Below are 27,566 nucleotides of genomic sequence, written 5' to 3'. Positions count from 1 at the left end.
GCAAGTACTGAGGCATCTTTCCCATCCAGATCTTACAGATTCTAAATGACTGGAGAACTTAGTGCTTTCTGTGAACTTAATATTCCATGTTATGTAAAAATTACATGAAATTCATGGCTAAGGTTTATTGGAACATAGCCATACTATGTGCTTTCTTTTTGATTTTCTTTTGGGTTGATTTCTTTGTTTGAGACTGGCTCTAATTAAGCATAACTTAAAATATCTCTTGCTGCTGTTTGGTACAGATCTGTAATTCCAGTACTTGGCAGGAGGATTAAGATCAGCTTCAGCTACAGAGTCTTGTCTCAAAAAGGAAAAAAAAATAAATCTTGGTAATTCTTTAAAAATATCACCATTTTGGTTTGTCTGGTTATGATAGAGCTAAAACAAGGTTCTTGTGAAGGCTGGGGAGATGACTCCGTGGGTAAAGTACTTGCCATACAAACGTGAGGACCCACGTCCTCATGCGCTCACGTAGAAGAGCTGGGCACGATGGCACACATCTGTAACTCCAGCACTGGGGATGCGGAGACAGGAGGATCTCTGGAGCTCGCTGGTCAGAATCTAGCTGAATCAGTGATCTCCAGTTTCACCGAGAGACCCCGTGTTCAAAGAAATAAGGTGAAGAGTGACTTGGGAAATACTGAAAATCAATCCCTGGTTGCTACATGTGTGTACACATATATAGAAACACACACACACACACACACACACACACACACACACACAACCAAACCCCTACAATAGGGCTTATTTAATGTTACTCAGCCTTATAAACATGTCTACGTTTCTAGTTTCTATGTTCTTCCATTGTTTATTTTGAGGTTTCATAACTATTTCTCCTATTTAGAAATTTATTGTAGAAATAAAGTACAATACTTGACATTCTTAGAAAAATATGTTTAACATGAAAGTCTCATTATGTAGCCCAGGCTGGCCTAAAAATCTAGCTAGATCTTTCTGCCTTAGCCTCTCCAGTGCTGGGGTTACAGGCATGAGCCACTATGTCTGGCTTAGTAAAAACATTTTTTTTTTTATTTTCAAGACAGGGTTTCTCTGTGTAGCTTTGGTGCCTGTCCTGGATCTCACTTTGTAGACCAGGCTGGCCTCAAACTCACAGAGATCCACCTGGCTCTGCCTCCTGAGTGCTGGGATCAAAGGTATGCGCCACTACCGCCTGGCTGGACCCTGTCTTAATTAGAGTTTCTTTTGCTGTTAAGAGACACCATGACCATGGCAACTTTTTAAAAAACTTTTTATTAATTCTTTGTGAAATTTCATATCATGTATACCAATCCCATTCATCTTCCTGTCCCTTTGGTATCCACCCTCTGCCCTTGCAAACTTGCCTCCCAAAATAAAATAAAATAAAATAAAATAAAATTTAAAAGAAAAAAAAAGAAATCACATTATGGAAGCTGTAATGTGACACAACGAGTCACACAGTATGCCCTTTAGTCCACACATCTTTACTTGCAAGTGTTTATTGCAATGAGTCATTGGTCTGGCTCGAGGCCTCTGGTTTCTGCTACACCATCAATAATGGGCTCTCACTGGGACTCCTCTTGGCTCTCCTGTTGTTGCCCTGTGTTGTGGAGATCCTGCAGCTTTGGATTTGCAGTACTAGCCTCTTCACATTCTCTAGTAGTTCATAGATGGGGTGCATGCTTAGGGTGAGCCAACTCATAGCCCTGGTTCTGGGCCTGGGTGGTAGCTGGATTGGGCAGTCTGCCAGCTCTCCCGACCATGGCAACTCTTATAAAGGAAAGCATTTAATGGGGGCTGGCTTACAGTTTCACAGGTTCAGTCCATTATTGTCATGGAGGAACATGGTGGCATGCAGGTAGACATGGTGCTAGAGAAGCAGCTGAGAGTCTTACATCTTGATCCACAGGCAGCAGAAGGAGAGACTGTATGTACTGGGCACAGCTTGGGCATATATGAGACCTCAAAGCCTGCCTTCACAGAGCCACACTTCCTCTAACCAGGCCACATCTACTCTGACCAGACCATACCTCCTATGCACCACTCCCTATGTGCCAAGCATTCAAACATATGAGTCTACGGGGATCATGCCTATTCAAACTACCTCAGACTCCTTCTGATTGTGCCCCTTGGACTTTGTTGACCAGGATCTTTCTTGTATCCTGGAGGCTTGCGTCAGAGGCTTCTCTTCCATTCTTTCCTTAATCATTACTTTCTTGGTGGCAAGTCTCTGGTGTGCCTACCTTTCTCGGGATAACCCTTTCTCTCCCTTCCCTCCATTGTCCTATTAATTTACTCTTCCCAGTTCCACACAGTCTCAGAAAACACCCATTGTCTTGTGGAGCCTTCTTGGTTTAGCATTTTTCTAATTTCCAAACTCCCACAGCACTTAGCGCGGGGTACATGATTTAGCACTTAATTATATATTGTCTCTTATTTATTTTTGTTTGTTGTGCTAGTTTTTGCCTTTTCTAGTGAGGTTGTTGACTTCTTGAAAGCAACGTATCTTGTATTTTTTTTAATTCCTTGAAGCATTCCAGTACATACACTTCCTGCCCTACCAATAAATACTCATTGTTGGGGCTGGAGAGATGGCTCAGTGGTTAAGAGCACTGGCTGCTCTTCCAGAGGTCCTGAGTTCAATTCCCAGCAACTACATGGTGGCTCACAACCATCTGTAATGAGACCTGGTGCTCTCTTCTGGCCTGCAGGCATACCTATCATCTATAATGGGGTTCTGAGGCCCTGTTCTGTCTGATGCCCTGTTTTATTTGTCAGCTTTATTAAATTGGCTTCAGTAATGAAGGAAATGAATTCCAAATGTGGTATTCAGTTGGGCAAGTCATACCAGCTTTACAGTCATTCATTTTTTTTTAATCTGTAAAATGAAGCTAAAAACATCTTCTTGCTGGTCATAGTGACTGTATTAGTTATTTCTCTGTAGCTGTTATAAAAATACCATGGCCCAAAGCAGCTTACCAAGGAAAGAGTTTATTTTGACTGACAGTTCTAGTGGGATAAGAGTCATCTTGGCAGGGAGGCCTGGAAGCAAACGGCAGGCATGGCAGTAGGAGCCGGAAGCTGAGGGCTCCCAACTTCAACCACAAACATGAAATGGATAGTGAACTAGAGGAGGCGCGCAGCTCTGAACTCTCAAAGTCTGTCCCCAGGGGTATACCTCCTCCCGCAAGGCCACACCTCCTAAACCTCTCCAAATAGTGCCACCAACAGGAAAGCAAGTGTTTCAATGTGTGAGCCTATGGGAGGCCTGTCTGATTCAAACCACTACAGTGGCACATACCTGTAATCCTAGCATTTGAGAGGTAGGGGCAAGAGGATCACAAACTTGAGGTCAGCCTGGTCTACAAAGTGAGACCTTTCATCTCAAGAAAATCTCTTCCTGACTGGATGTGGTATTGCATGCCTGTAATCCCAGAACTGAGCAGGTGAAGACAGGAGGATCAGGAGTTCAAGGCCAGCCTGTGCTGCATGAGACCCTGTCTAAAACAAACAAACAAATAACATGTATGTATGTATGTATGCATCTCCCTAATCTACCTTAGAGTTACGGTGAGGCTCATATGAGACAGTGTGCACAAAAATATCATGTAAAGCTTTTTATCTCGCCCGTCAGGGGATATGATAACCTATATTTGTTTTTACAGGAGTCCCTGGGGGAAATGGGGTTTGTTGCCTATCACACAGAGTGGACTACTCTGTTACAGAGCTACTCTCCAGGAAAGCTAAGAACAATTGGAAATGTAGGAAGAGAATTACCTGTCTCTTGGCTCCCATGTTACTGAGAAGGTCCGACAGTCATGGAAAGTGTGATAGGATTTTGAAGCAGAAATTCTCTATAGCTGGACGGTCTCTGCTGTCTCTCTACTTCCTTCTTCCTGTATTGATGCCATCTTCCCTCCCAGAAGTTATGAAGCAAAATGGGGAATAAGGAATCAAAGCTTTGAAGAGAGAACTTTCTGCCTTTGCAACCAAACCTGGGTTCACCTCTTGGGGAGTGCAAAGCTAAGACAAGCAAGGGCAGGGCAGGACATGAGTGGCCAAATGTTAATAACTGTACCGGCTAAGGAGAGTCTGGGAGTTACGGCCAAAGCAAGACCTTCTGTGAACAAAGGAAGCACGGGCATTTTATTCTGAGAGCAGACACACATGCATATGGGAAAGCCCTCTAAGGGTGGGCACATTCCTGAGCATGCTCAGTAAAAGGTGCTAGTCCAAGGAGAAGAAGAGACACATTTCTGGGTGTACTTAGCCCAATGTCATTTAGCCAGTGTTCAGAAAGCTACAAAAGGCAGACAGCACTTGTGGACTTGCTCAGTTTGCATTATAAAGATAACAGGAATGCCTCTGTGCATGTTCAAATTTCATGGTGATGTTTCATGAAACCTGAAAAGAAAAAAAAATGACAGGACATCTTGAAGGCATATTACATAAGAGATTGTCTAAAAGTTCACTGCCTCACTTAGCTGCTAATGTGTTTGGGCTGAATCTTCTGTACTTTTCCTTCTCTGGTACTTGGTACTGGAGGCCATACTTGTGCTTAGTGCATGCAAGGCAAATGCTCTGCTACTGAGTCATATCCCCACCATGGGTCTTCTGTATTTGATTTCTCCAGAGTCCAAAAGGGAAGTAGAACTCTGGCCATCATTGAGGTTAACACATTTCTTTTTTCTTCCATGCATCTCTTTCTTCCCCTTTCCTTTTTTAGTTTTCCCCATCTCGTGACTTCTTCCCTGTTCTCCTCTCTTCCTTCCATTGGTCCTTATTTTAGTTGACTATAATATCAAAGTGTATTTGTTATCATTGATAGCATTTCTCGTGTTGTCTTTGTGTTGTTACTATTCTTTTTTTTTTGTTTTTGAGACAGGGTTTCTTTGTGTAGCTTTGCACCTTTCATGGAACTCACACTGTAGCCCAGGCTGGCCTGGAACTCACAGAGATCCTCCTGGCTCTACCTCCCAAGTGCTGGGATTAAAGGTGTGTGCCACTACCGCCCGGCATTGTTACTGTTCTTAACAGTGGGTCTTGCCACTGCCTCTGGAGTGCCAGAATTCCAGGCATGTGCCACATCTGACTGCTTTATGTTTTAATTAAAATCAAACTATTTGGGATGGAATATTCCTCTCTCTCTCTCTCTCTCTCTATATATATATATATATATATATATATATATATATATATAAATAAAACTATACACACACACACACACACACACACACATATATATATATATATATGTGTCTCCATGTATTTTTCTTAAGACAGTGTCTCACTATGTAGCACTAGCTGCCATGAAACTCACTATGTAGACCAGGCTGGTCTCAAACTCAGAGATCTGTCTGCCTCTGCCTCTTGAGTTCTGGGTTTAAGAAGGTGTGTGCCGCCAGTTCCAGCTCTAACATGCCCTTTTATTAGTGTTTAACCATGAACCGTTTTACCCTTTTTGGGTTAGTGTTTTGCAGTGAGGCATGTATGTATAATGGGTACATTTGTGCAACTCTTTTCAAGAACAACAGCACTTAAGATTTTTCTTTTGGAGCCCAGCATGGTGGCACATGCTTTATCCTAGCACTTGGGAGGCAGACAGGGAGATCTCTGTGAATTTGAGGCCAGCCTGGTCTGCACAGTGAGTTCCAAGACAGCCAGGGCTATGTAGAGAGATCCTGTCTCAAAAACAGAGATTTTTCTTTTGGGAAAAATGCAACTATACAATACTGATGCTGAAATTTGCAGTGTTGTTGTGGGGCAGACCTTTTTCTTCTAGTAGATTATTTTGCAGACATTTTTTTCTTTTTGCAGACTTACTTGGAACTCACCATGTAATCTAGAGTAACTTCAAAATTTCAGGGATTATCCTGCCCCAGCCTCTTAGTGAAGCAGCAGCCACCACACTTAGCATAGACTTTCTCTTCATAGAGGCTTGACTAGAGAGCAATAGCCCTAGGGGAGGAAGCCCATTTGAAAAAAAAAAAACAAACCCCCCCACACACATGGAGTTTGTAAAGTTCTGGGTTCTAGTGTTAACTTTTTTGGTATGAATTTGAAAACTTTTGTATTAAAAATGTGCTTGTTTTCCTGCCAAAAGAAGTATTTCAGAGCCATATGTCTTAAGGAAAGAGCTTGTCTGAAAAAACAAACAAACAAACAAACAAACAAACAAACAAACAAAAAACCATCTTTCCAGAAGGAGCAGACTCTGTGTTACAGAGGTCAGTACTTTCAGGACTTAACAAGCATACATTTTCCACATATTGCCTCGCAACTGTTTCCCAGATTTCAGTAGAGCACTGAGCAGAATGGACCTCACATCTGCAAAACGAGCACCCCCCTCCCCCTTCCTCTAGGATTTAAGAGTAACTTCTGGCATTTTTTAGTAAGGCTCAAATCCAGATCCGAGCCATACCTGAGAAAGTGGCCTGACCACATCACCATCTTCAAAGTTGTGGAGAGGCGCTGAGACCTCATTCGTAAGAACATCTCTGTTATTTAGGTTTTTAGGACACAGGCGATACTATTAGAGAAGAAGAGAAACCCAACTTTTCGTGCCTGGTCCCTTTTCTAAGTGGACACCACTTCTGTTCCGGACTCCAAAAGAGAAAACATCTCAGTTTTCCCCATCCCCTGAAAAGCCCTCTTGTTCTTGTGTGTGTGTGTCCAGATGTTCCCTTGCCAGCCAGGGTGGAGAGACCGAGATCCCCCTCAGGAGCTGTGTGGACTTTGGTAGCCACTCGCCGCCGGGTCTAACCTCCCCCTTGGAGCAGGTGAAAGGCTTGGGAGGGCAGCTGCCGGAGTTGGACTCCTTACCTGGCCAAGGGGCGGGGCGAGGCGGCCATCAGGGGTGGGGCCCAGGTGGGGTCCCGGGCTCTGATTGGTCGGCGCCGCGCCTGTCTCCATGTGCCGCGCAGCCGAGGCACAACATTCAAGCCCGGGGGGCGGGGCTGGCGCGCGCTTGGAGGAAGCGGCGGCGCTGCAGCTGCGGGGCGTGGGGGCGGCGGCTTCGGAGGCCGAGGCGGTGGTGGTGGCCCTGGCGGAGACACCGGCACCTCGACTGGGGAAAGCGCTTGGCCGGGACCCCACAGAAGGCCCTATGGAGGTGGCTGCGGGTGGAGGCTGCGGCGCGGCACCGCCGTTGCTGCTGAGCGATAGCGAGCAGCAGTGCTACTCTGAGCTCTTTGCGCGCTGTGCAGGCGCTGCAAGCGGGGGCCCGGGACCTGGACCTCCCGAGGCTACCAGGGTCGCCCCCGGCACTGCCACTGCGGCCGCCGGTCCAGTGGCCGATCTGTTCCGAGCGTCGCAGCTGCCACCAGAGACGTTGCACCAGGTAAGTCTCTGCGCTCTTTTATCCCTCGCGGGTCTGTGGGGACAGTGTCTGTGGAAGAATGGGGGAGACAACGACTATTCCTGGGGATCTGGAGGGCGGCGGTCAGGGCGGCAAAAAAGGGGGGCTGTGCAGCCGAGGATGGCGGCGACGCCCTTGTCCCCAGGGACACCAGCCTCCTCTGCAGCTCATCTCCTCCTCGCCCAGTGCTTGGGTGCTCTCTTCGTTCCTTGAGAGACTCTGACGCCCCTGTCGTTCCTGGGGGTTCTACAGCCTCCCAGACCCAAAGTTTGCCCTGTTCTGGAAGTGATGTTTGTTTTGGCTGCAGTCTGCTTTAACCTCTGTTCCTTGCTCCTGCCCCTCCCTTTGTTGACTGCACACTCAGGGTGCCTTGCTGGGATTTGAACTTGAAGGGTGTGTACGTGTGTGTCTGTATGGCTCTTGGCCTAGGACTATATGTCGCCCTCTCTTTATATTTGTGATATGTATCTGCTACATACATTTGTTCACTAACATATTTCTGATTATTAGTATGAAACTGGAAAAATCTTAATGCCCAGTTGTAGAACAGGGACTCGGGGCTGCAAGAAAAGAGCATTGGTCAAGTCCAAAGTTAAGTTCCCCATTTGGGTCCAGGGGTGGACTTAGAAGTCTACAGCTGTAGTTTCCTATTTTATTGTTCCTTGACTTTGACATGGAGTTATGAAACAAAGGGTGTCACAGCTTCTTTCTGCCTGCCCCATACCTGGAAAGGAGGAAGGGATGGTTCGCAGCAGGTGCTGTTTTTCTTTTGTGCTTTCCTTGAAGCTTGGAGAAAGACTGCTTGTTAAGCCTTTTGTCTGTCATTTGTTGTCACCAGCAGTAACTGGTGATAAAATTGTTAATATAAAGCCCCAAATATGAATCTTTACTTAAAAAGCAATAGTGTGAAGGTCACTAACACCAACTGAATAGTTACAGTGACGATCAAATGCTTTAAAATGTAGTTCCTAGGGAGTGCTGAGGGCTTTATGGTTCACTTGCCAGATCATTGCCTTTGTGGGGTTTTTCTTTTTTCTTTTTTGTCCCTGGAGACTGTTTTACACTGCTGGAGCATACATATATGCTCATACATTTGAGTGTAATTTTAGCCACTTGGTTCACCTTTTCGAATTCAGGATTTCTGAACATGATTAGTATTCACGGAATTTAGCATGGCTGTTGGTTCCTGTAGAATTCCTTGATGAGAAGATAGCTCGGCCACTGCTGCTAAGCAGTTGAGTTGCACAAGGTGATGAGGAAGTCAGTGTTCTGAAACAAACTGTAGCTATTACAAGGACCTCAGGATACTCCTGAGCATAATAAATTTACTGAAACGTCCGAGGCAATGCACCAAATGAGTGGGCTGGGTATCTGGCAGGGATTATTTTGTGGTCAGTAATACATCAAATGTGATAAGAGGAAGGGGCATATGAAAATTGCTTGAGGTTTCCTCAGGAATTGGCGAGGGGGCTTTCCTGTGTGATAACAGATGCTTCCTTGAAGTACACATAATTTAAAAGGAACTCAAGGCACAGGGACTTAGTGGAAAACTGCAGGCAAAAGACTATTTCAGCTGTTAGCAAAAGGGGCCATTCCTAGATTGCTGGTAGTAAGCCTGAGCTTTACGCTCTCTTCTTAAACTCAGAGAAATAAAATACACCCATTGCCTTACTAAAATTAGAATAGCCCACTGCTCTTTGTACAGGGAAAAATTAACATTTAAAGTCACGTGGAACTGGGAAAGGTAATCAAAGTTGGCATCTAGTGGCCATCGAAGTTTTATCCATCACTTTGGTGATATGTGTGTGCCCAGTCTGATTTCATTTGTTTCTCCTCATTAGTGTATTAACTTTTTAAAAACAAGTGTAGAAAATTTCCCCTTTCCCTTCTAAACAAGAACTTGTAAGTTTAGATTTAACTGGCCCAACAGGTATGGCTGCTCAAATCATCGAGACAATAACCAGATCTGGTAGTTTCTATGATTAATGGCCAGGTTTTCCTCTTAATAAGCATACGATTAAGATTATTGTAATCTAGGGCTGGAGATTTAGCTCAGTTGGGAGAGTGCTTGCCTAGCATGCACAAAACACTGGGTTTAGTTCCCAGCACTGCATAAAATCAGGTATGGTGGCACATGCTTAAAATCTCAGCACTCAGGAAGTAGAGGCAGAAGGGTCACAAGTTAAAGGTCATACTCAGCTACATAGTTAATTTGAGGCCAGCCTGGGTAAATGAAACCTTGTCTTAAAAATTATTATTATTTATTATTATTATTATTATTATTATTATTTTATTATTATTAAAAAGGAGGAGAATTTAACCAGGAATAAATGCCCTATAAAATATATAATTTTGCTGGGCAGTGGTGGCACACACCTTTAATCCCAGCACCCAGGAGGCAGAGGCAGGTAGATCTCTGAGTTTGAGGCCAGCCTTGTCTACAGAGTGAGTTATAGGACAGCCAGGGCTGTTACACAGAGAAACTCTGTCTCAAAAAAATGAAACAAACAAACAAAAACCATAATTGTATTTTCTTTTTGGTGCATAAATAAACCACTGCATCTATTATTTAGTTTTGGAAGTAAGCCTACAAAGTTATTTTAGGGTTTTTTCTCCAGTTGATATAGAAGTATTTGTATATACTTATAAATTGTATGCATAAAATTATATATATGGGATTTATATACCTATACACTTATAAATTATCTATAAAAACACCAACACTTGCTATGGTTTGGCTAAGAGTATCCTAAAGGTCCACACATTAAAGGGTTGGTTTTCAGGATGCTATCTCTGGGAGGTGATTGTGACTTTGAGTCGGCATAGTAGGAGGTCATTAAATCATTGGGACAATTGTAGCATACAATAGCTACCACCAAATGACCAAGTTTATATTTGACTCAATGAATTAACAAACATGTAGACTACTTTATAATGTCCACTTTTTAGATGGTATCACTCTCTAGAGATGCTGTGCATGTTTCAGGCTATAGTTATAATTGATTTTCAGTTTTATGGTAGGCCACTCTTGGACATCAATATTGTTAGTTATAAAATGCTGTTCAATCTATATTATCAGGAGAAATCATTGAATTGGGGGAAAGCCTAATAATTAATATCTGATTGTCAGATTATGGTAAAGAAGCATGTCCAGGCTGTGAGAAGTTGTTTTTTTTTTATTTTATTATTTTATATGTATAAGCACTTTTCCTGTATGCATGTATGTGTACCATGTGTGTTCCTGGTGCCCACCAAGGTCAGAAAAGGGCATCAGATCCTCTTCGGTCTGTAGTTACAGACAGTTATGAGCTGCCATGTGGGTGCTGGGGATTGAACTCTGGTCCTTTGTAAGAGCAGCAAGTGCTCTTAAACATTGAGCTAACTCGACAGCTCAGTTGGGGATGTTTTTAAAATCGCTGTTCATAATCTCTTCTCTGAGAGGTCATTAAAAATTTCAACTCAAGGTCTCTGATAGCCCAAGCTGGCCTCAAATTCACTATGTTGCAAAAGTTGACCTTGAGCTCCTGCCCCTACCTCCCAAGTGCTGAGATTACAGATGTGTGCTACCACAAGTCACTCATTTAAAAGTTAAAAAAAAAATCTTAGAAGAAACTGCTTAGTCATTAAGGAAATCAACAAAATCCGTATCGGGAAGATTTTTCCTGTTATGTGTGAGATTATTAGCCAGAACTATTTATTTCTTTTAATTTTAAAATTATTTTTATTTTGGGGGTAATATAATTACATTATTTCCCTCTTCTTTTTCCTCTGTTCAAATCCTCCCATATACTACTCCTTGCTCTCTTTCAAATTCAGGGCCTCTCTTTAAATTCATGGTTGTTACATGCGTATATGTATTTGTATATACATATATCTTCCTAAATATAGCCTACTTAGTCTGTACAATGTTACTTGTACATATGTTTTCAGGGCTGACCATTTGGTATTGGATAACCAATTGGTGTGCTCCTCTCCAGGGAAGACTCCACTCAGCATTCCTCAGTTGCTTTAGTTCTTTGTATAGGGTTGAGGTCTCTTGGACTCTTCCCTCATCTATGTATATTGCTGTTGTCTTTGATCAGCTCCTGTTGAGGTAGTCATGGTGGTGTAGCTTTGGAGAGTATTAGGAGACACACTCTCACAGTAAACTCCCTGGACCTCTGGTTCTTAGAATCTTCCCACTCCCTCTTCCACAATGATCCCCAAGTGTTAGGCGTTAGGGTGTTTTATTGATGTATTCATTGGGACTGGGCTACCATGCTAAGTTAATTTTTTAAATACTGCATCAGCAGATACAATAAGTACCAGGGATTCAATACCAGATTCAAGGCACTGTTTGGTTAAAAGGATATTTGAAGTATGGTGCAGGTGGAGGCATGCCTATAATGCCAGTGCTGGGGAGGCTGAGGCAGGCTAGCAAATTTGAAGCCAACTTGATCTGCGTAGTGAGACTATACTTAAGTATGCATGATTTAAAATTATTTTCTATTTTTGTTATATACATAGGTATGATATATATATGATCAATAAAATAAAATATTTTTATGTTATTTCAGTTTCAGAAGAGACATTGTATTCTACACAACCTTCTGCAACTTGTTTTTCCTCTCATTGTTATTTTTTTTGGAATTTGTCCTTGTTGACACATGTCCCGTCAGTTCATTTATTTCCTTTTGAAAACTTTATTACCCGCTCTTACAGTGAGTCATCATTGCCATGTTGTAGAGATCTTTATGCCAAAGGAAAGTAAGTGACCTTCCTGATTTATGCACAGTGCCACACAACTGGGGGATTGTTCTAAACACACATGAACATTAACAATACCCCATAGGTAGTAGAATGCACATTGATATTCTTGAGGGTCACAGAGGCCTTTTAACCTAACTAGCCTTTCTTTTTTTTCTATTATTTAGAGAATACTCTATTAGTTTCTGTGATCACACTCACATCGATAAGACTTTACATATTTAATTCAGTATATTACCCCTACATAAATGGAAAAACTTCTAAGTTTAACATTTCTAGACCAATAGGGCTATTAATTTCTGTACAATGCTAACTCAACATGGCAAACTGGGGTACTTTTTTCCATAGTTGATAGTACAACTAAAGTTTCTAAAAATATGGTTTCACACACGTGCGTACTTATGCATATATATATGACTAGTAATATTAGTATGTCATGCATCAGTAGCAGCGGCAACAGTTTTTCTGGGTTATTCAGTCATCTGAACAAAATTGTAGAGACATCCAGTACATTCCAGTAAGAAAAAAGAAATGTAGTGACGCATGCCTTCAATCCCAGTACTCAAGAGGCAGAGGCAGAGACAGGCAGATCTCTGAGTTCGATGTCAGCTTGATCTACATAGTGAATTCCAGGCCAGCTGAGGCTGTACACCAAGACACTGTTCTCAAAAACAAAAACAAAAACAAAAACAAACCACATGCACGCACGCACGCACGCACGCACGCACGCACGCACGCATGCATGCACGCACGCACACAGCACAGTTCTGTTACTGTTGTGGTACATGGCATTTTTATTTATTTTTAAAATTTACGTCATTTCCATCCCTCTCTTCAACTCCTTCCATATTACCTCTTCTTTTCAAATTCATGAGACCTCTTCTTTATTATTGTCTTACACACACACACACACACACACACACACACACACCTGAGGGAATTAGTGTTGCCCATATGTACATGTGTTTACGGCTGACCACTTGGAATTGGATAACCTATGGGGGCCTGTCCCTGGAGAAGACTGACTGTAGCTCTCCTCCTTGGTTTTGCTCTCACTGTTGGCCTCTCTCAGCAGCCATTACTTGCTTATAGCTCTCTATCTAGAGGTGGGGCCTTGTGGAATTTCTGCCATCCACATTAGAATGTCAATTGGGGTCATTACTCAGGTCTTGTTTATGCAACCAAAATCTTGAGATTTCATGGGTGCAGTTCCTCTCTCATGTAGAAGAGAGTGTCAGCAGGTGTCCTGATCCTCTCTCTGGCCCTTTCAATCTTTTCATCCCGTCTTCCTTAATTTTCCTTGTGCCTTAGGTGTGGCAGTTGTGTTATAGTTATACCAATTGGAGTTAGCACCTTGTGGTCATTTATTCTCTGTATTTTGGCCAGTTGTGGATCTCTGTAGTATATTCTCAGTCCTACAAAAGCAGCTACTTTGCTGAGGTGTGAGAGCTACACTTATCTGTAGGCAGGCGGCAAGCATTTGGAAGACAGCTAGAAATTATATTGGTTTAGGAAAAATGGCAGTAGTAGGTTGTCCCCCAGGATCTATGACTTCTGCAGCCATGGATAGTTGGCTAGGTTTATAGTACCAGACATGAAATCCTTCATATTGAGCATCCCTTAAGTCCAATTACACAGTGTTGTTACCCCCAATCTAAAAGTGCTGTTATTGCACCTTCGGTGAAATCTTGCTGGGCCAGTCATTGTGGTTCGGAGGCTTTACAATTGGCTGGGACTATTGATTGCTTTTTCTCTCCTGGCAGCTTACCTAGCACCTTCTGATACTATGAAAGCTAGTCTTGGTGGGGGAGGGGGAGGCTTTCTGGTAAAATCCAGCTCAGGTGTTCAGCAATGGGGATTTACCTTCAACTTCTGGGAGGCAACTAAGGGCAATAGCAATAGCTTATGCTGTTCAGGTAGTCTCTTGGATTTCCCTGACCAACAACCAGAAGGAAGGTTTTTCATGCCTGATACTGGGGTTTTTGTTAGATATCTATGGCTCTTGCAGGAAACATTATCATTTCATGTAGCACAACTCCATCTAAATGTTCTCTCTGTCTCTGTCTGTCTTTCTGTATGAACCTACATACACACATATCAATATAAGTTATATATTTTAAGTAGGCTTATAAAATGTTTCCTTATGGCTTTTTAATTTTTTTTTTGTTTTTTTGAGACAGGGTTTTTCTGTGTATTCCTGGCTGTCCTGTAACTTGCTCTGTAGCCCAGGCTGGCCTCGAACTCACAGAGATCCACCTGCCTCGGCCTCCCGAGTGCTGGGATTAAAGGCGTGCGCCACCACCGCCCAGCTCCTTAAGCTTTTAAAAACAACCTTAGTGTTATTTATTTCCTGCTTCCCTGCTCCTCTGTATTACTTTCCCTCCTCCATCCCAGTTAGACGCCCCCATTTTTCTCTTTCCTCCTTCTTAGCAACTGTGTCCTACTTTCCCCTATATGGAGCTCCTTTCCCACCCCTCCCATGGTCCCTTTCTATTTTCTTGGTTACAGTTACTTCAGGTTATATACTCAGATCTAAAGATTTGGCATTAAGATACACATATAAGAGAGAATTTTCGATATTTGTCCTTCTGGGCTTGGGCTACTGCACTTAGTATATAGTATTTTTCAGTTATATCCATCTACCCTGAAATTTTCATTTTTCTTTACTGCTGAATAGAATTCCATTGTATATGTCACATTTTTAAAACTCCAAATCTTGCTTGTTGTGGTGGGGCCTGCTAGTAGGCAAATTCTGAAAAGGATGAGAGGCCCGGGGATTATGAGTTTCAGGACTGCCTGGGCTACATCTTTTCCTTTTTTCTTCTTTATTTCTTTTTTGCTGCAGGACCTCTTGGCAAATAGGAGTCAGCAGATACGCACAACCTCAAACAACAACGAACCCCACAAAAATCTCAAACAGATAGATACAATAATATAGTAGACCTCAGTGGTACTTAATGACTAAAGATCAGCACCATTAATCTACATTTCTAACTTTGGTCCCTTCTTCCTATTATTGTAAAGCAAGTCTCAGACATATATTTGACAAGTTTTATCTTCAAGAAATGAACTTGGAAGTGGGCAGGAGGAGATGGGAGCATACAGTGGTTTAAGATGAGTGGAAAACGTACCTATAGCCTGTGGTTAAATGGTAACACTGGCAATGGTTTTCTACATCAAGCTATTGGATGTGGGGTAATGGTGCTTGAGAACTGATTTGTAATAGTTGGGGACATATAGGCAAAGAACACCACAGAGCTAATTACACATTTGTGTATACTGCTGTACTGTTCACAATAGCCAGGAACTGGAACCAGCCTAGGTGCCCACCTGCAGATGGATAAAGAAAATGTAGTATATATATACACAATGGATGGGACTGGAAATCAGTATGCCAGACTGAGAAAAGAGAATATGTGTTTTCTTTCCTGTAGAATCTAGATTTTTTTTGGGGGGGAGGGGAGGGCGTGTGTGTGTGTGTGTGTGTGTGTGTGTGTGTGTGTGTGTGTGTACTGAGAAGGGGTAAAAAGAAAGTAATGGAATATATGTGGCATGAAAGCAGAAGAAATGTAATCTGTGGGGAACAAGGAGACCAATAGGACGTGGGCAGGGGTGATAGAGGAGGACATTGGGGAAAGGGGATGTCTAAGAACAAAGTATCTTTTTATACATTTCTATGAAACATGCAGTAATGAAGCCCATTCCCTTGTATGGTTACTTGAAAAATTAATAAAGAAGCAGAAAACCTTGGAGAAAGGAACAGGGAGATGAAAAAGTAACCAAGTGAAGTCCAGAAATAAAAGAGCTTTGAAACTGTCCCAGTTTCACACTCCTGATTTGGGGCTGGCCTGCTTGAAGGGCATAGGAAATTGGTTTGGAGGGAATCATGGGTTAGTTTGCTAATTACTGAAATTTCCACAAGCTAGTTTTGTTCCTTTCTAGCGCCCCCACCCCAAATCCTAGTTTTCTATAGTCCAGTACCCTATATTTTCTATTTATGGAATTCTATTCTTCTTGCACATCTACTGGCAGGCAACCGGTCATTCAGCCCAAGTCACTCAGGACTGGGGGGCTTCCTGCTTCTGGAACTTAGGGACTTCATCCAACCTCCCATAGCTGTTAGTAGAATGCAGTTGCTGGTGATTTGAAAGTTACTTTCAGTCCTTGGGATGGAACCCAGAGCCTTATCCATGCTAGGCGAGCCCCCATCGCTGAGCCACAGTCCCAGCCTGCTCCTCAAGAGCATTGGCATGGCCCTCTCTCTGTGTAATTCACAGCACAGCTGTTTGCTTCTTCAAGGCTAGCGGGAGACTGTCTCTCCAACCAGCTAGGAGAAATGATGTCCCATTACCTTTGATGGCTAGAAGCAAGCCACAGGTTCTGTCAGTACTCAGGGGAGAATACTACCAATAGGAAATGAGAATTATTGGGGAGATACCTTAAGGTATTTGTACTATGCTTGCTTTCTATGTTTTATCTGAAACAGAACGCTATTCTTATGATTAGCTTTTTATTAAAAAAAAGTATTTTTGAATCAGGGTTTCCCAGTGTATCCTAGGCTGGCCTGTGTAGCTCAAGCTTATTCAAATTTGTAGTCCTCTCTCTTAGACTCCCCACATGTTAGGTTTTCAGGCATGTTCTAAGTTATTCAGCTTAGCTATCTTTTTTGGACCTATCTCAACCCCCCCCCCCCCCACAAGACTATTTAGTAACTAAATTAGAATTTATCTTTTTTTTTTTTTTTTGGTTTTTCGAGACAGGGTTTCTCTGTGTAGCTTTGCGCCTTTCCTGGAACTCACTTGGTAGCCCAGGCTGGCCTCAAACTCACAGAGATCCGCCTGGCTCTGCCTCCCGAGTGCTGGGATTAAAGGCGTGCGCCACCAACGCCTGGCTGTCTTTTTTTTTTTTTTTTTTTTTTTTTTTAAACAACATTTCTCTGTGTAGTTTTGGTGCTTGTCCTGGATTTCACTCTGTAGCCGCTGCTGCCGCCGCCGCCGCCGCCGCCACCACCACCACCACCACCACCACCATCACCACCACCACCCGGTTTTAATCCCAGCACTCAGGAGGCAGAGGCAGGTGGATCTCTGTGAGTTCAAGGCCAGCCTGGTCTACAGAGCGAGATCCAGGAAAGGTGAAAAGTTACACAGAGAAACCCTGTCTCGAAAAACAAAACAAAACAAAACAAAACAAATTGTATAAAAAATTGTATAAAAAAACCCCACCACCAACAAAAACCCCAAAAAACCTCTGCCAGGCATAATTGCTATATAAAAAAAAAAAAGTGAGGGAAGGAAGGAAGGAAGAAAGAAAGGAAGGTTGATCCCCCTACCCTTTTTGACAAGATCTAGTGTAACTCAGGCTGTTAATGAACTCACTGTGGCACTGAGGATGGCCTCTTCTTCCTGAGTGCTGGGTTGGTTTTCATATATAATTGTTTTTTTAAGCCCAAGTAGAACTGGTAAGTCTATATTCCTGGATATTTTCCGCTTTACTCTTTAGGTCAGTTGTTTTTCCTCTTAACTCAAAGGAGGTAGGAAAAAGAAGTAGAAAAACATATGTTGGTACAGAGAATGCTACTCAATGGTTGAGTACTTTCGTGAACGTGTGAGAGGTAGGTTTGACCTCTGCAAAAAATTAAAAAGCAAAACTTGGGGTCCAATTCAAGACTTTGTCAATTTGGATGTTGAAAATAGTACATATTTTGAGACACAGTCTTGCTGTGTTGTCTTGACTGGCTTTATGTAGTCATGGCCAGCCTGATACTGTCTTTGTAGCTCAGGCTGGAGCCAAAGTTAAGGTAATCCTCTTGCCTCAACCTCTCAAGTGCTCAGACCATAGGTTTGTACCACTGTTCTGGCAACTCCCCCACATCTTTATTTTTATCAGCCTCCTCAACGGAAATTGAGCATTTTGTTATGTATATGGCCAACATATCATAATAATGTCAGTACTTTTATAGAAATAGGATGCTTAACTGTGTTTGGTGGCTCACATATTTTACAAGCACGTAGAAGGCTGAGGCAGGGAATTGCCATGAGTTTGGAAACTGCCTGGGTGACACAGTTAGACCCTGTCTTAGGAAAATGGAAAGAATTTTAGACTATGCATTTATCAGGGATATATCAGGAATGGATTGCAGTAGATAGACATTGGCTACTCTTTAAAAAAAACTAATTTATTTAACTTTATTTTATGTGCATTTGTATGAAGGTGTCAGATCCCCTGAAACTGGAGTTAGAGATACTTGTGAGCTGCCATGTGGGTGCTGGGAATTGAACCTGGGTCCTCTGGGAGAGCAGCCAGTGCTCTTAACCACTGAGCCATCTCTCCAGCCCCAACATTGGTTGATCTTATTCATTGTGGTAAAAACATGTATTCTTACCACATATTTGGTTTTTATTGTTTTGATGGTTTATATTTCAATATAGTTTTCATAGTCTTATATGTTTCATTTTAAGTGTTTTATGCATTTAAAACGTTATTTTTAGAAGATATCTACATACCACATATGAAAGTATCTAGGGAAAACATTAAACATTTCAAAAATACTGACTTTAAATAATTTTTTGGTGCAAAATTAAGAAGCCTTTCTCTGAAGAGTTACATGGTATTAGGTGTAGAAATATCTGTTCTGCCTAGCTTTCTGTTGTCCAAGTTGGGAGCGAGGTTCTGCAAGGCTGTTGTGGTCCTCCTGCTTCCAGGCTCTCCTGCCGGAAGCCTAGAGTGAATGGATGCTCAGCTGCTTCCTCAGGTCCCTGGCAGTCATTGCAATCCCATCTCTGAGTTGTGCTCCTTACCTTTTGTCGAGCCCTCTCACATGGCTTCATTGTGCAGGGCGAAGGACAAAAGAGTTAGGACAGACTGTGGAGAGCCACTCTGGAGCAAGCGCCAGCTGCTTGCTGGGCTTATTTTCTTTATGCTCTCTGTGTGAGAGCCCTTAGCTCTAACAGACTGGAAGGCAAAAATCATTTTGACAGGTTTGAGAAACTCGCCTGTCCTCTACATCAGTGGTTCTCAACCTTCCTAATGTTATGATCCTTTCATGCAGTTCCTCATGTTGTGGTGACCCCCAACCATAAAATTATTTTAATTGCTGCTTCATAACTGTAATTTTGCTAGTTATGGATTTTAATGTAAATATCTGTGTTTTTGGATAGTGTTAGGTGACCCTGTGAAAGGGTCATATCTGATATGTGACCTCTGTGAAAGGGCTAGTCATCTCCAAAGGGGTTTTGACCCACAGATTGAGAACCACTGCTATACATCACTATGGCATTCAGGACCAGGAGAGGCTCTTAACTTGAAGCTACTGGGAGGTGTTTGTTTTGACTTAATTCGTTGGTAGCATTTTACTGTTGTTTTGGAGAGAATAGTTTGGTTGTCAGCTTGGGGTTCCACCTGAATGAATTTCCTGAATAACTAAATAAACCCCATACATCATCAAGATTTGTTTAATGAGCTGGGTAGTGGTGGTGCACACCTTTAGTCTCATCACTGGGGAGGCAGAGCCAGGCAGGTCTGTGTGAGTTGAGGCCAACCTGGTCTACAGAGTGAGTTCCAGGAAAGGCGCAAAGCTACACAGAGAAACCCTGTCTTGAAAAACAAAACAAAACAAAACAAAAACCCAAAAAAAACAAAAAGATTTGTTTATTCCTGGGCAGTAGTGGCACAAACCTTTAATCTCAGCACTCAGGAGTCAAAAGCAGGTGAATCTCTGTGAGTTCGAGGCCAGGCTGGTCTATAGTGTGAGTTCCAGGGCAGCCAGAGCTACACAGAGAAACCCTGTCTTGAGAAACAAACAGGATTTGTTTATTAAGCGAGGCCTGATAGTACAGATATAATCTTGTAACTTGCAGCATTGAGGTAGGAGGATGGTAAAGTCAAGGCCTCCATTAGCTACATAGTTTAGGTTAGCCTGAACAACTTAAGGAAATTTTGTCTCAAACATTCAAAATAAATTTTTTTAAATATTAGGGGTATAGCTCAATGGTAGAGTGTTTGTCTAGCATGTGCGAGGTCCTGGGTTCAATCCCAGGCGCTCTTTTTGCAATGTGTAATGTTTGCTCCAGATGCTTTCAAAAGGACATACTTAACACAGTAATCTCTTTGTCTCTCCTAGTTCAGAGTCAGCCTTGTGAAAAACAGATGTCAGTATGCCCGCAGCTTTTGGCTCTCAGAGGCATTTGATATGCTCTGTTTTTTGAGTTTAATTATATTATTTTTCCTCTTTGAAATTTGTATGTGTGTGTATATATACACACACATATATATGTATATGTATATATACCTATACACACACTATATATATAGTGTGTGGGGGGTCAAAGGATAATTTAAGGAATTGGTTCTCTCCATCACATGAGTCCTGGGTATTGAACTCTGAATGTTAGGCTTCGCAGTAAGTTCCTTTACCCACTGAGCCATACCACTTGCCCTGATTCTAGTTTTTTTCCAGGCAGAGTTTCATGTAGTTCATGTTGACCCTGAATTGGCCTTGGAGTGGAGGATGATCTTAAATTTCTGATCTTCTAGTCTCTTCTCTCCATCTTATAAATGTAAGCACCACCACACTCAACTTGGAAATGTTTTATCATCTCTCCTTTGCACATATTTTTGTACTTTCATAGTTCTAATATTGAGAGATGGCAAGAAGAATATTCTATGTAAATTTCAGTGTGTGGATGTTTTAGCTTCTTAAATTATTCTTTGTTCCATGATCAAGGTTTGTAAACCTCAGTTCTCCAGACACCTTTGGTCTGAGAAGTTGTTGTGAGGGGTTGAGAGGGCTGTCTTGTGCCTGTAGAATGTCTGGCATCTCTGATTTGTTTCCACTTGATGTCATTCCTGATATTGTCTTAGGGGAGGAGTTATTGTTTTCATATCGATTCTGTAGATGTTGGATTTTTTTGCTTAAAGGCATGATTACATGTGTGTATCTCAGTAAAGGCTGTGACCTGTCTCTCTCTTTCCCTCCCTTCTTCCTTCCTTCATTATGTTTTAGAGACAGAATCTCATTCTGTAGCTCCAACTGGCTAGAAAATCCCTGTGTATATCAGGCTGGGCTTGAACTCATGGTAGTTCTCCTGATTCAGCCTCCCAAGTGTTGGGATTATAGGCATGAACCACCATATCCTTTTTGACCATTTACTTTGTTTCCCTGTTTGCTTGAGACATGGTGTTCACTCTGGACTTAAACTCACGTTGCAGTCCAAGCTGGACTTGAACTTGGGGCCTCAACCTCTTGAGTAGCTGAAATTACTGGCAAGTACCATGATGCCTATTTCTAATTCTTTTTGCCATTTTGATAGATCTTTAAAAAGCATTTGACAAAGTTCCACATCCTTTCCTAATAAAAATTAACAACAAAATAAGTATGGAAGAAAAATTTCTACATAATAAAGGACATTAATAGAAAAATGTCCACAGCTAATATCAAAATCAGTGTTGAAAACTGAAAGCTTCCCTTTTAAGATTCTATTCAAGGCAAGGATACCCATTCAGTGGTGGTGCATGCCTCTAATCCCAGCACTCAAGAGGCAGAGGCAGGTGGATCTTTGTGAGTTCAAGGACAGCCTGGTCTACAGAGTGAGATCCAGGAAAGGAGCAAAGCTACACAGAGAAACCCTGTCTCAGAAAAACAAACAAAACAAAACAAAACAAAAAAACAAACCAAAACCCAACCAACCAACCAACCAGTCAAAAACTACAGTATAGAAAATTACTAGCAAGAACAGTCAGACAAGCCTGGGGTGATGGTCAAGCCTGTAACCCTGGTGCTTGGAAGGTAAAGGCAATAGGATCATAATTTCAAAGTATGGTTCAACTATATAGCAAGTTAGAGGCTAGCCTGGGCTATATAAGATCCTATTAAAAAATAGGAGTGGGCTGATGAGATGACTCCGTAGTTAAGAGCACTGGCTGTTCTTCCAGAGGATCCAGGTTCAATTCCTAGCACTTAAATGGCAGCTCACAACCATCTGTAACTTCCAGGGGACCCAATGTCCTCTTCTTGTCTCCTTGGGTACTGCATACATGTGGTGCACAGACATACACAGGCAAAACAGTCATGCACATAAAACAAAAATGAAAAAAAAAATAAAAAAGAGCAATAAGAGGAAAGAAAGAGATATAAGAGGCATGTAAATCTGAGAGGAAGAAGTAAAATCGCCCCAATTTTCAGATGACATTATTGGAAGAAACACTAAAGTTTTCTAGAACTAATAAATGAATCTGATAAAGTTGCTAAATACCAAATTAACCCACAAACTCAGTTGCACTTTTTGGAAGCAGTGCTGGAGGTCAAGCCCAGAGCCTTAGGAATGCTGGGTAAGTGCTCTCTCTACCACTGAGCTGTATCTCCAATTTTTTTGAGACAGGGTCTCTCTATGTGACCATGACTGGCCTGGAACTCACTATGTAGACTAGGCTGGCCTCAGACTCACAGAGATCTCCCTGTCTCTGCCTCCCTAGTGCTGGGATTAAAGGCTTGGGCCACCATGCCTGATTTATATATAGTTTTACTCATGATGATCTTAAAAAGAAAGAAAAATCAGGAATGAATTTCACTGGGGAAGTGAAAGACCTAGCTGCTGAAAACAATAACTATTGATGAAAAATTAAGAAGACATGTAAGTAGAAAGATATTCTGTGCTTTTAGATGGGGAGAATTACTATTGTTAAAATGTCCACATTAGCTGGACCTGTAAGCCCAGTATTCAAGAGGTGGAAGCAGAAGGATCAGGAGTTCAAGGGCATTCTTAACTGCATAATTAGTTTAGGGCTAGCCCCAGTTACATGAGAGCCATTCCCCAACAGAAAACCCAAATAAAATGTCCACATTATCCAATGTGATTTATATATTTAATGTAATCCTATAAAAATTTCAAAGACTTGTTCACAGAAGTAGAAAAAAACCTCTAAAATTCATGTGCTGTTTATGAAGACCCAGAATAGCCAACACAGTCTTCAGAAAGAAAAGCAACCACACTTATGTTTTTCAAATTATATTAGAAGGAAACAGGTAATCAGAATGGCATAAAAACAGACTCGTAAGTCAACTGAGCAGACTAGCTGGCCCAGAAATGAATTCAAGTATATAAGTTTTGACAAGGCCACCAAGGATGTATATATAATGAAAAGGAATATTTATCTGTAAATTATGGCAAAACTGAATATTTACATGTATTATAAAGAAGGAAACCAGACCCTCATTTTATAACATATATAAAAACCATTTTTTATATTCAAAAAACAATCAAAGTGGATAAAAAGACCCAAATATAAAACCTGGGACTGTAGAACTTACAGAAGAAAACATGGGAGGAAGGATATTTGATACTGGCTTTGGCTATTTGTGTTTGATACTAGAGTCTTACTGTGTAACCCAGGCTGCCTCAAACTCTAGACCCTTCTGTTTCTGTCTCTGGAGTACAAAAATTATGGGTGTATATCACCACATCTGACTCTATTCCTTTTTATATTTTATTATAATATTTTCTTTATAAGAAAAATATTTTTCTTTTTGTAGTATCAGGGATTGAACCAAGGACTTCTCATATACTAGATAGGGTTTCAACCACTGAGCTATATATTCTTAGCCTAACAGTGATCCTTTTGCATATCATGCCCAAAGCACATACAACAGAAGTAAAAATAACAAGTTTTGTTGCTGCTGGAGAGATGGTTCAGTGGTTAAGAGCACTTGCTGCTCCTCCAAAGGACCTGGGTTCAGTTTCCAGCATCTACATGGTAACTCATCTGTAGCTCTAGTTCTAGGGGATCTGATGACGTCTTCTGGTATCTGCAGGTACCAGGCATGAATGTGGTGCATATACCTACAGGCAGATTAATAATTCCATAGATATGAAATAAAGATAAACCTTTTAAAAAATAAAAGTTGTTCTTCTCCACCTGAAGGACTTCTGTACTACAGAACAACAAAATAGACAGTTTATGAGGCTGGATATGGTGGCACATGTCTTTAATTCTGGCACTGGGGAGGCAGAGGCAGATGGATCTCTGTGAGTTAAGAGTTTGAAGCCAGCCTGGTCTATATGGTGAATTCTAGGACAGCCAGAGCTACATAGTAGAGAGACTCTATGTTAAAAAAAAAGAGAGAAAAGAAAAAGACAGCCTGTGAATAGGGAGAACATATTTATTTATGAACCCTTTATATGATAAAAAAATCATATAAAAAAACAAGGACTCATACAACTTACTACCAGGAAAACAAGCCAATTAGAAAAACAGACAAGGGTCTTGAGTAAACAACTTTCCCCCAGACAACATACAAATGGCCAATAGGGATGTGAAAAAGCATTCAGCTTCAGTAATCATTAGCAAAATGAAAACCACCGTGAGAAATCACTTCACAACTGTTCTGAAGGGTAATTATCAAAAAGACAAGTGATAACGCCTTGGCAAGGATGTGGCGAAAAGGCAACCTTGGTAGATTGTTGCTGAGCGAGTAGGTTAGGATAGCTGTTATGGCAAGGAATATGGGGCTTCCTGAAGAAAACAAGAAAAGAGATAAGAAAATGGGGCTGGTGGTGTAGCTCAGGGGAACAGCACTTCCTCAGCAAATAAAGGGCCCCGAGTTTGATGCCCAGTACAATACCTATGCGCGCGCGTGCGCGCGCGTGTGCGCGCGCGCACACACACACACACACACACACACACACACACACACACACACACACACACAAACTGCCACATGATTCATCAATTTCTCTTTTGTGTGTTCAAGGGAAATCTGCTCTCAAATGTTCCTTGCAGTTTTTTCAAAATGGCTGAAATACAGAAGCAACTTAAGCGTCTGTCAGGTGAATAGATGAAGAAATTATGGCACACACACACACACACACACACACACACACACACACACACACGTACACAATGGACGATAATTTAGTCTTTCAAAAGGTTATGTAGCATGAATCTTAGAGACTCTTATTAATAAAATCAAACCTGAGGCCAGTTATTGGGGTGAATGCTGGAAGGTCAGAGAGACAGAACAAGCCACACAGCTAACCTCACCTGGCCAGCTTCTCAGCTGTTCCTATTTTCTCAGACTGGTAGCTTCTGTGTCCTCATCCCAATTGCTCTCAGCTGAACTGCTTCTCGAAAGCCTGAAGCTTAACCAGCTAAAAGCTTCTAGTTTCTGGTCCTCATGCCTTATATACCTTTCTGCTTTCTACCACTACTCCCTGGGATTAAAGGCTTGCTTTCTGGGATTAAAGGCGTGAGTCACCATCCCTGGCCGTTTCCAATGTGACCTTGAACTCACAGAGATCCAGAGGGATTTCTGTCTCTGGAATGCTAGGATTAAAGGCATGAGTGCCACCATTTTCTAGCCTCTGTATCTAGTGGCTGTTCTGTTCTCTGACCCTAGATAAGTTTATTAGGGTACACAATATTTTGGGGAACACAATATCACCACAAGGTTATGTTATTTGTGACAATATTGGTGCACCAGAAGGACATTAAGCTAAGTGAAATAAAATTATCCAGACACAGAAAGAAACCTACTACATGATCTCATGTATATGTAGAATCTGAAAAAGTTGAGTACATAGAAACAGACTCCAGCCACGGCTAGCAGAGCCAGGGAAAGGTAGGGGATAGGGAAGAGTCAAAGGGTGCCACAAGCCTCTAAGTCTAACATACAGCAGGATTTCGGTTAATAATGTGTTGTACATTGAAAATTTACTGAGAGTGTAGATTTTAGGCATTCCCACTGTATACACTTGTCTATGTGCATGCATGCACACATACCAGCATGCACATTTGCTGCCACACACAATTGTAACAATGGAAGCTGATGGAAATGTTAAGTTACTTGGTTCTAGTTATAATTTCAGTATGGATATGCATGCCAAAACATCATCTCATATGCCTTTAATTTATACAATAAAAATATCTGTAAATGTATATGTATGTACTGAGGATTTCTTTTTATCTTCCGTAAGCCCACTAAGGCCCCAATCTCACATCTTCATATATTTTAAAAGCAAATGCAAAGAAATAGCTTTGTTCTCTTTTGCATTTTTTACAGATTAACATATCTTCTGGAAAACTTGGTGTTGCCATGGCAACAAGTTTTATCTATCTCTGTAGTGTACTGCATAAAAATAGCCCTTTGTGTTGGAGAATGATGCTAGTGACAGGTGGCTGGGTGAATGTATAGCAGGATGCTTTGTCAGGAGCAGTTTCCCAACATTCCATTGTTTAAAGTTGTGAAATCAAAATGAGTATTGATTTTTTTTCCCTCTCAAAATGTAACTTTATCTAGCAAATGCAGGAGCTGGTGCACTGGCACTCTGTTTAATTATGAATTACAAGCCTTCCTTTGTAGGTCAGGTCAATATGATGATTGAAGCTACCCCATGGTGATGGTGATGAGTAACAGCTTTCCCCTTCTTTTGTTGGTGATAGAGGGTGTGGAACGTAAGGTTGGTGTAGAGGGCCAGGAGGGGCAAGTTTTTCACTCGAGAAGCCAGCTTCTTAGATGGGGTTGAGTAACTGAGTGTGCAGTAACCCCCAATTAATTAAGTAATTCAGAATCAGAGATGCAGCGAATCTTGGGTATTTTGGGCAGCACTCACCCACTGCCTTCACTGCAGTCCGGGTTCTGACCACACAGTGTGCACCTTGTACTCTCTAGCCCATCACACAGCCCCTGGAGCACTTTGGCTCAGATTTGAGACCTGCATGTCATGAATTGTAGTGGACCCCCCTTGAAAGTACAAAGTGCTCTGTGCTTCTAGGAACAGTAGTTTAATTATGGAAAACAAAGATTTTCAAAACTATTTTCCTACTACCATGACTGGGCATGTAAGTATCAAGTTAATATAACTTTGGGTTGTACTGTGTTAGAATGTTTGACTTTTATGCATGGAGCAGGGGCTCGTGCCTGCAATCATAACACTTGGGAAGTAGAGGAAGTAGGATCAGAAATTCAAGGTCATGTCATCCTTGGCTCCATAGCAAATTAAGAGACCAGCCTGGCTACATGAGATGATCTCTCTCTCTCTCTCTCTCTCTCTCTCTCTCTCTCTCTCTCTCTCTCTCTCTCTCTCTCTCTCACACACACACACACACACACACACACACACACGAATGAATGTTGATTTTAGAAATTGAATTGCATAAAAATTGTCCAATGAATTTTGGCTTGGATTAGGGTAGAATTTTTAAAAAATTTAAAATTTAAAAAAAAATTCTGAAATTTCTTTAACATATCTTTTCCATGTTGTACCACATTTTTATGTATTCTGCATTCTCAGAATTGACAATGATCATCTCTGTAAAGTGTTAAGGTGCTCTGTGTCCTGTAGTATCAAATATTCCTCCAGAATTTAATTTTTATGTAAAAACAAAGAAGTATATCCATTGCATTAGTTTGCCAATTTGCTTTTGTCTTGAACAAATGGTAGAATTATGGGTATACAAATAACTATTTTAAATTAAGATTACT

At 41.6% G+C, this 27,566-nt stretch overlaps 1 protein-coding gene across 11 annotated transcripts in view; it reads left to right on the top strand.

Moving 5' to 3' along the window:
- Positions 1 to 27,566, top strand: part of Reps2 (RALBP1 associated Eps domain containing 2) — a 251,310-nt gene that overhangs the window by 10,844 nt on the left and 212,900 nt on the right. For 7 of the 11 annotated variants that reach the window (XM_042268751.2, XM_076561825.1, XM_076561826.1 and 4 more), the window contains exon 1: positions 6,961 to 7,324. The exons of 1 other annotated variant lie outside the window; for it this stretch is intronic. In XM_042268751.2, the coding sequence (XP_042124685.1) occupies positions 7,091 to 7,324 (234 nt within the window). In that variant the 5' untranslated portion in view covers positions 6,961 to 7,090. Of the gene's footprint in view, positions 1 to 6,952; positions 7,325 to 27,566 lie in introns of those variants that run through there. 3 more of the 11 variants (XM_042268750.2, XM_006973223.4, XM_006973224.4) reach the window with 3 other exon arrangements.

Source organism: Peromyscus maniculatus, chromosome X, assembly GCF_049852395.1.
Source record: "Peromyscus maniculatus bairdii isolate BWxNUB_F1_BW_parent chromosome X, HU_Pman_BW_mat_3.1, whole genome shotgun sequence".
Classification (NCBI taxonomy): domain Eukaryota; kingdom Metazoa; phylum Chordata; class Mammalia; order Rodentia; family Cricetidae; genus Peromyscus; species Peromyscus maniculatus.
The sequence above is the reverse complement of the archived record's forward strand: the minus strand, read 5'-3'. Positions and strand labels throughout refer to the sequence as shown.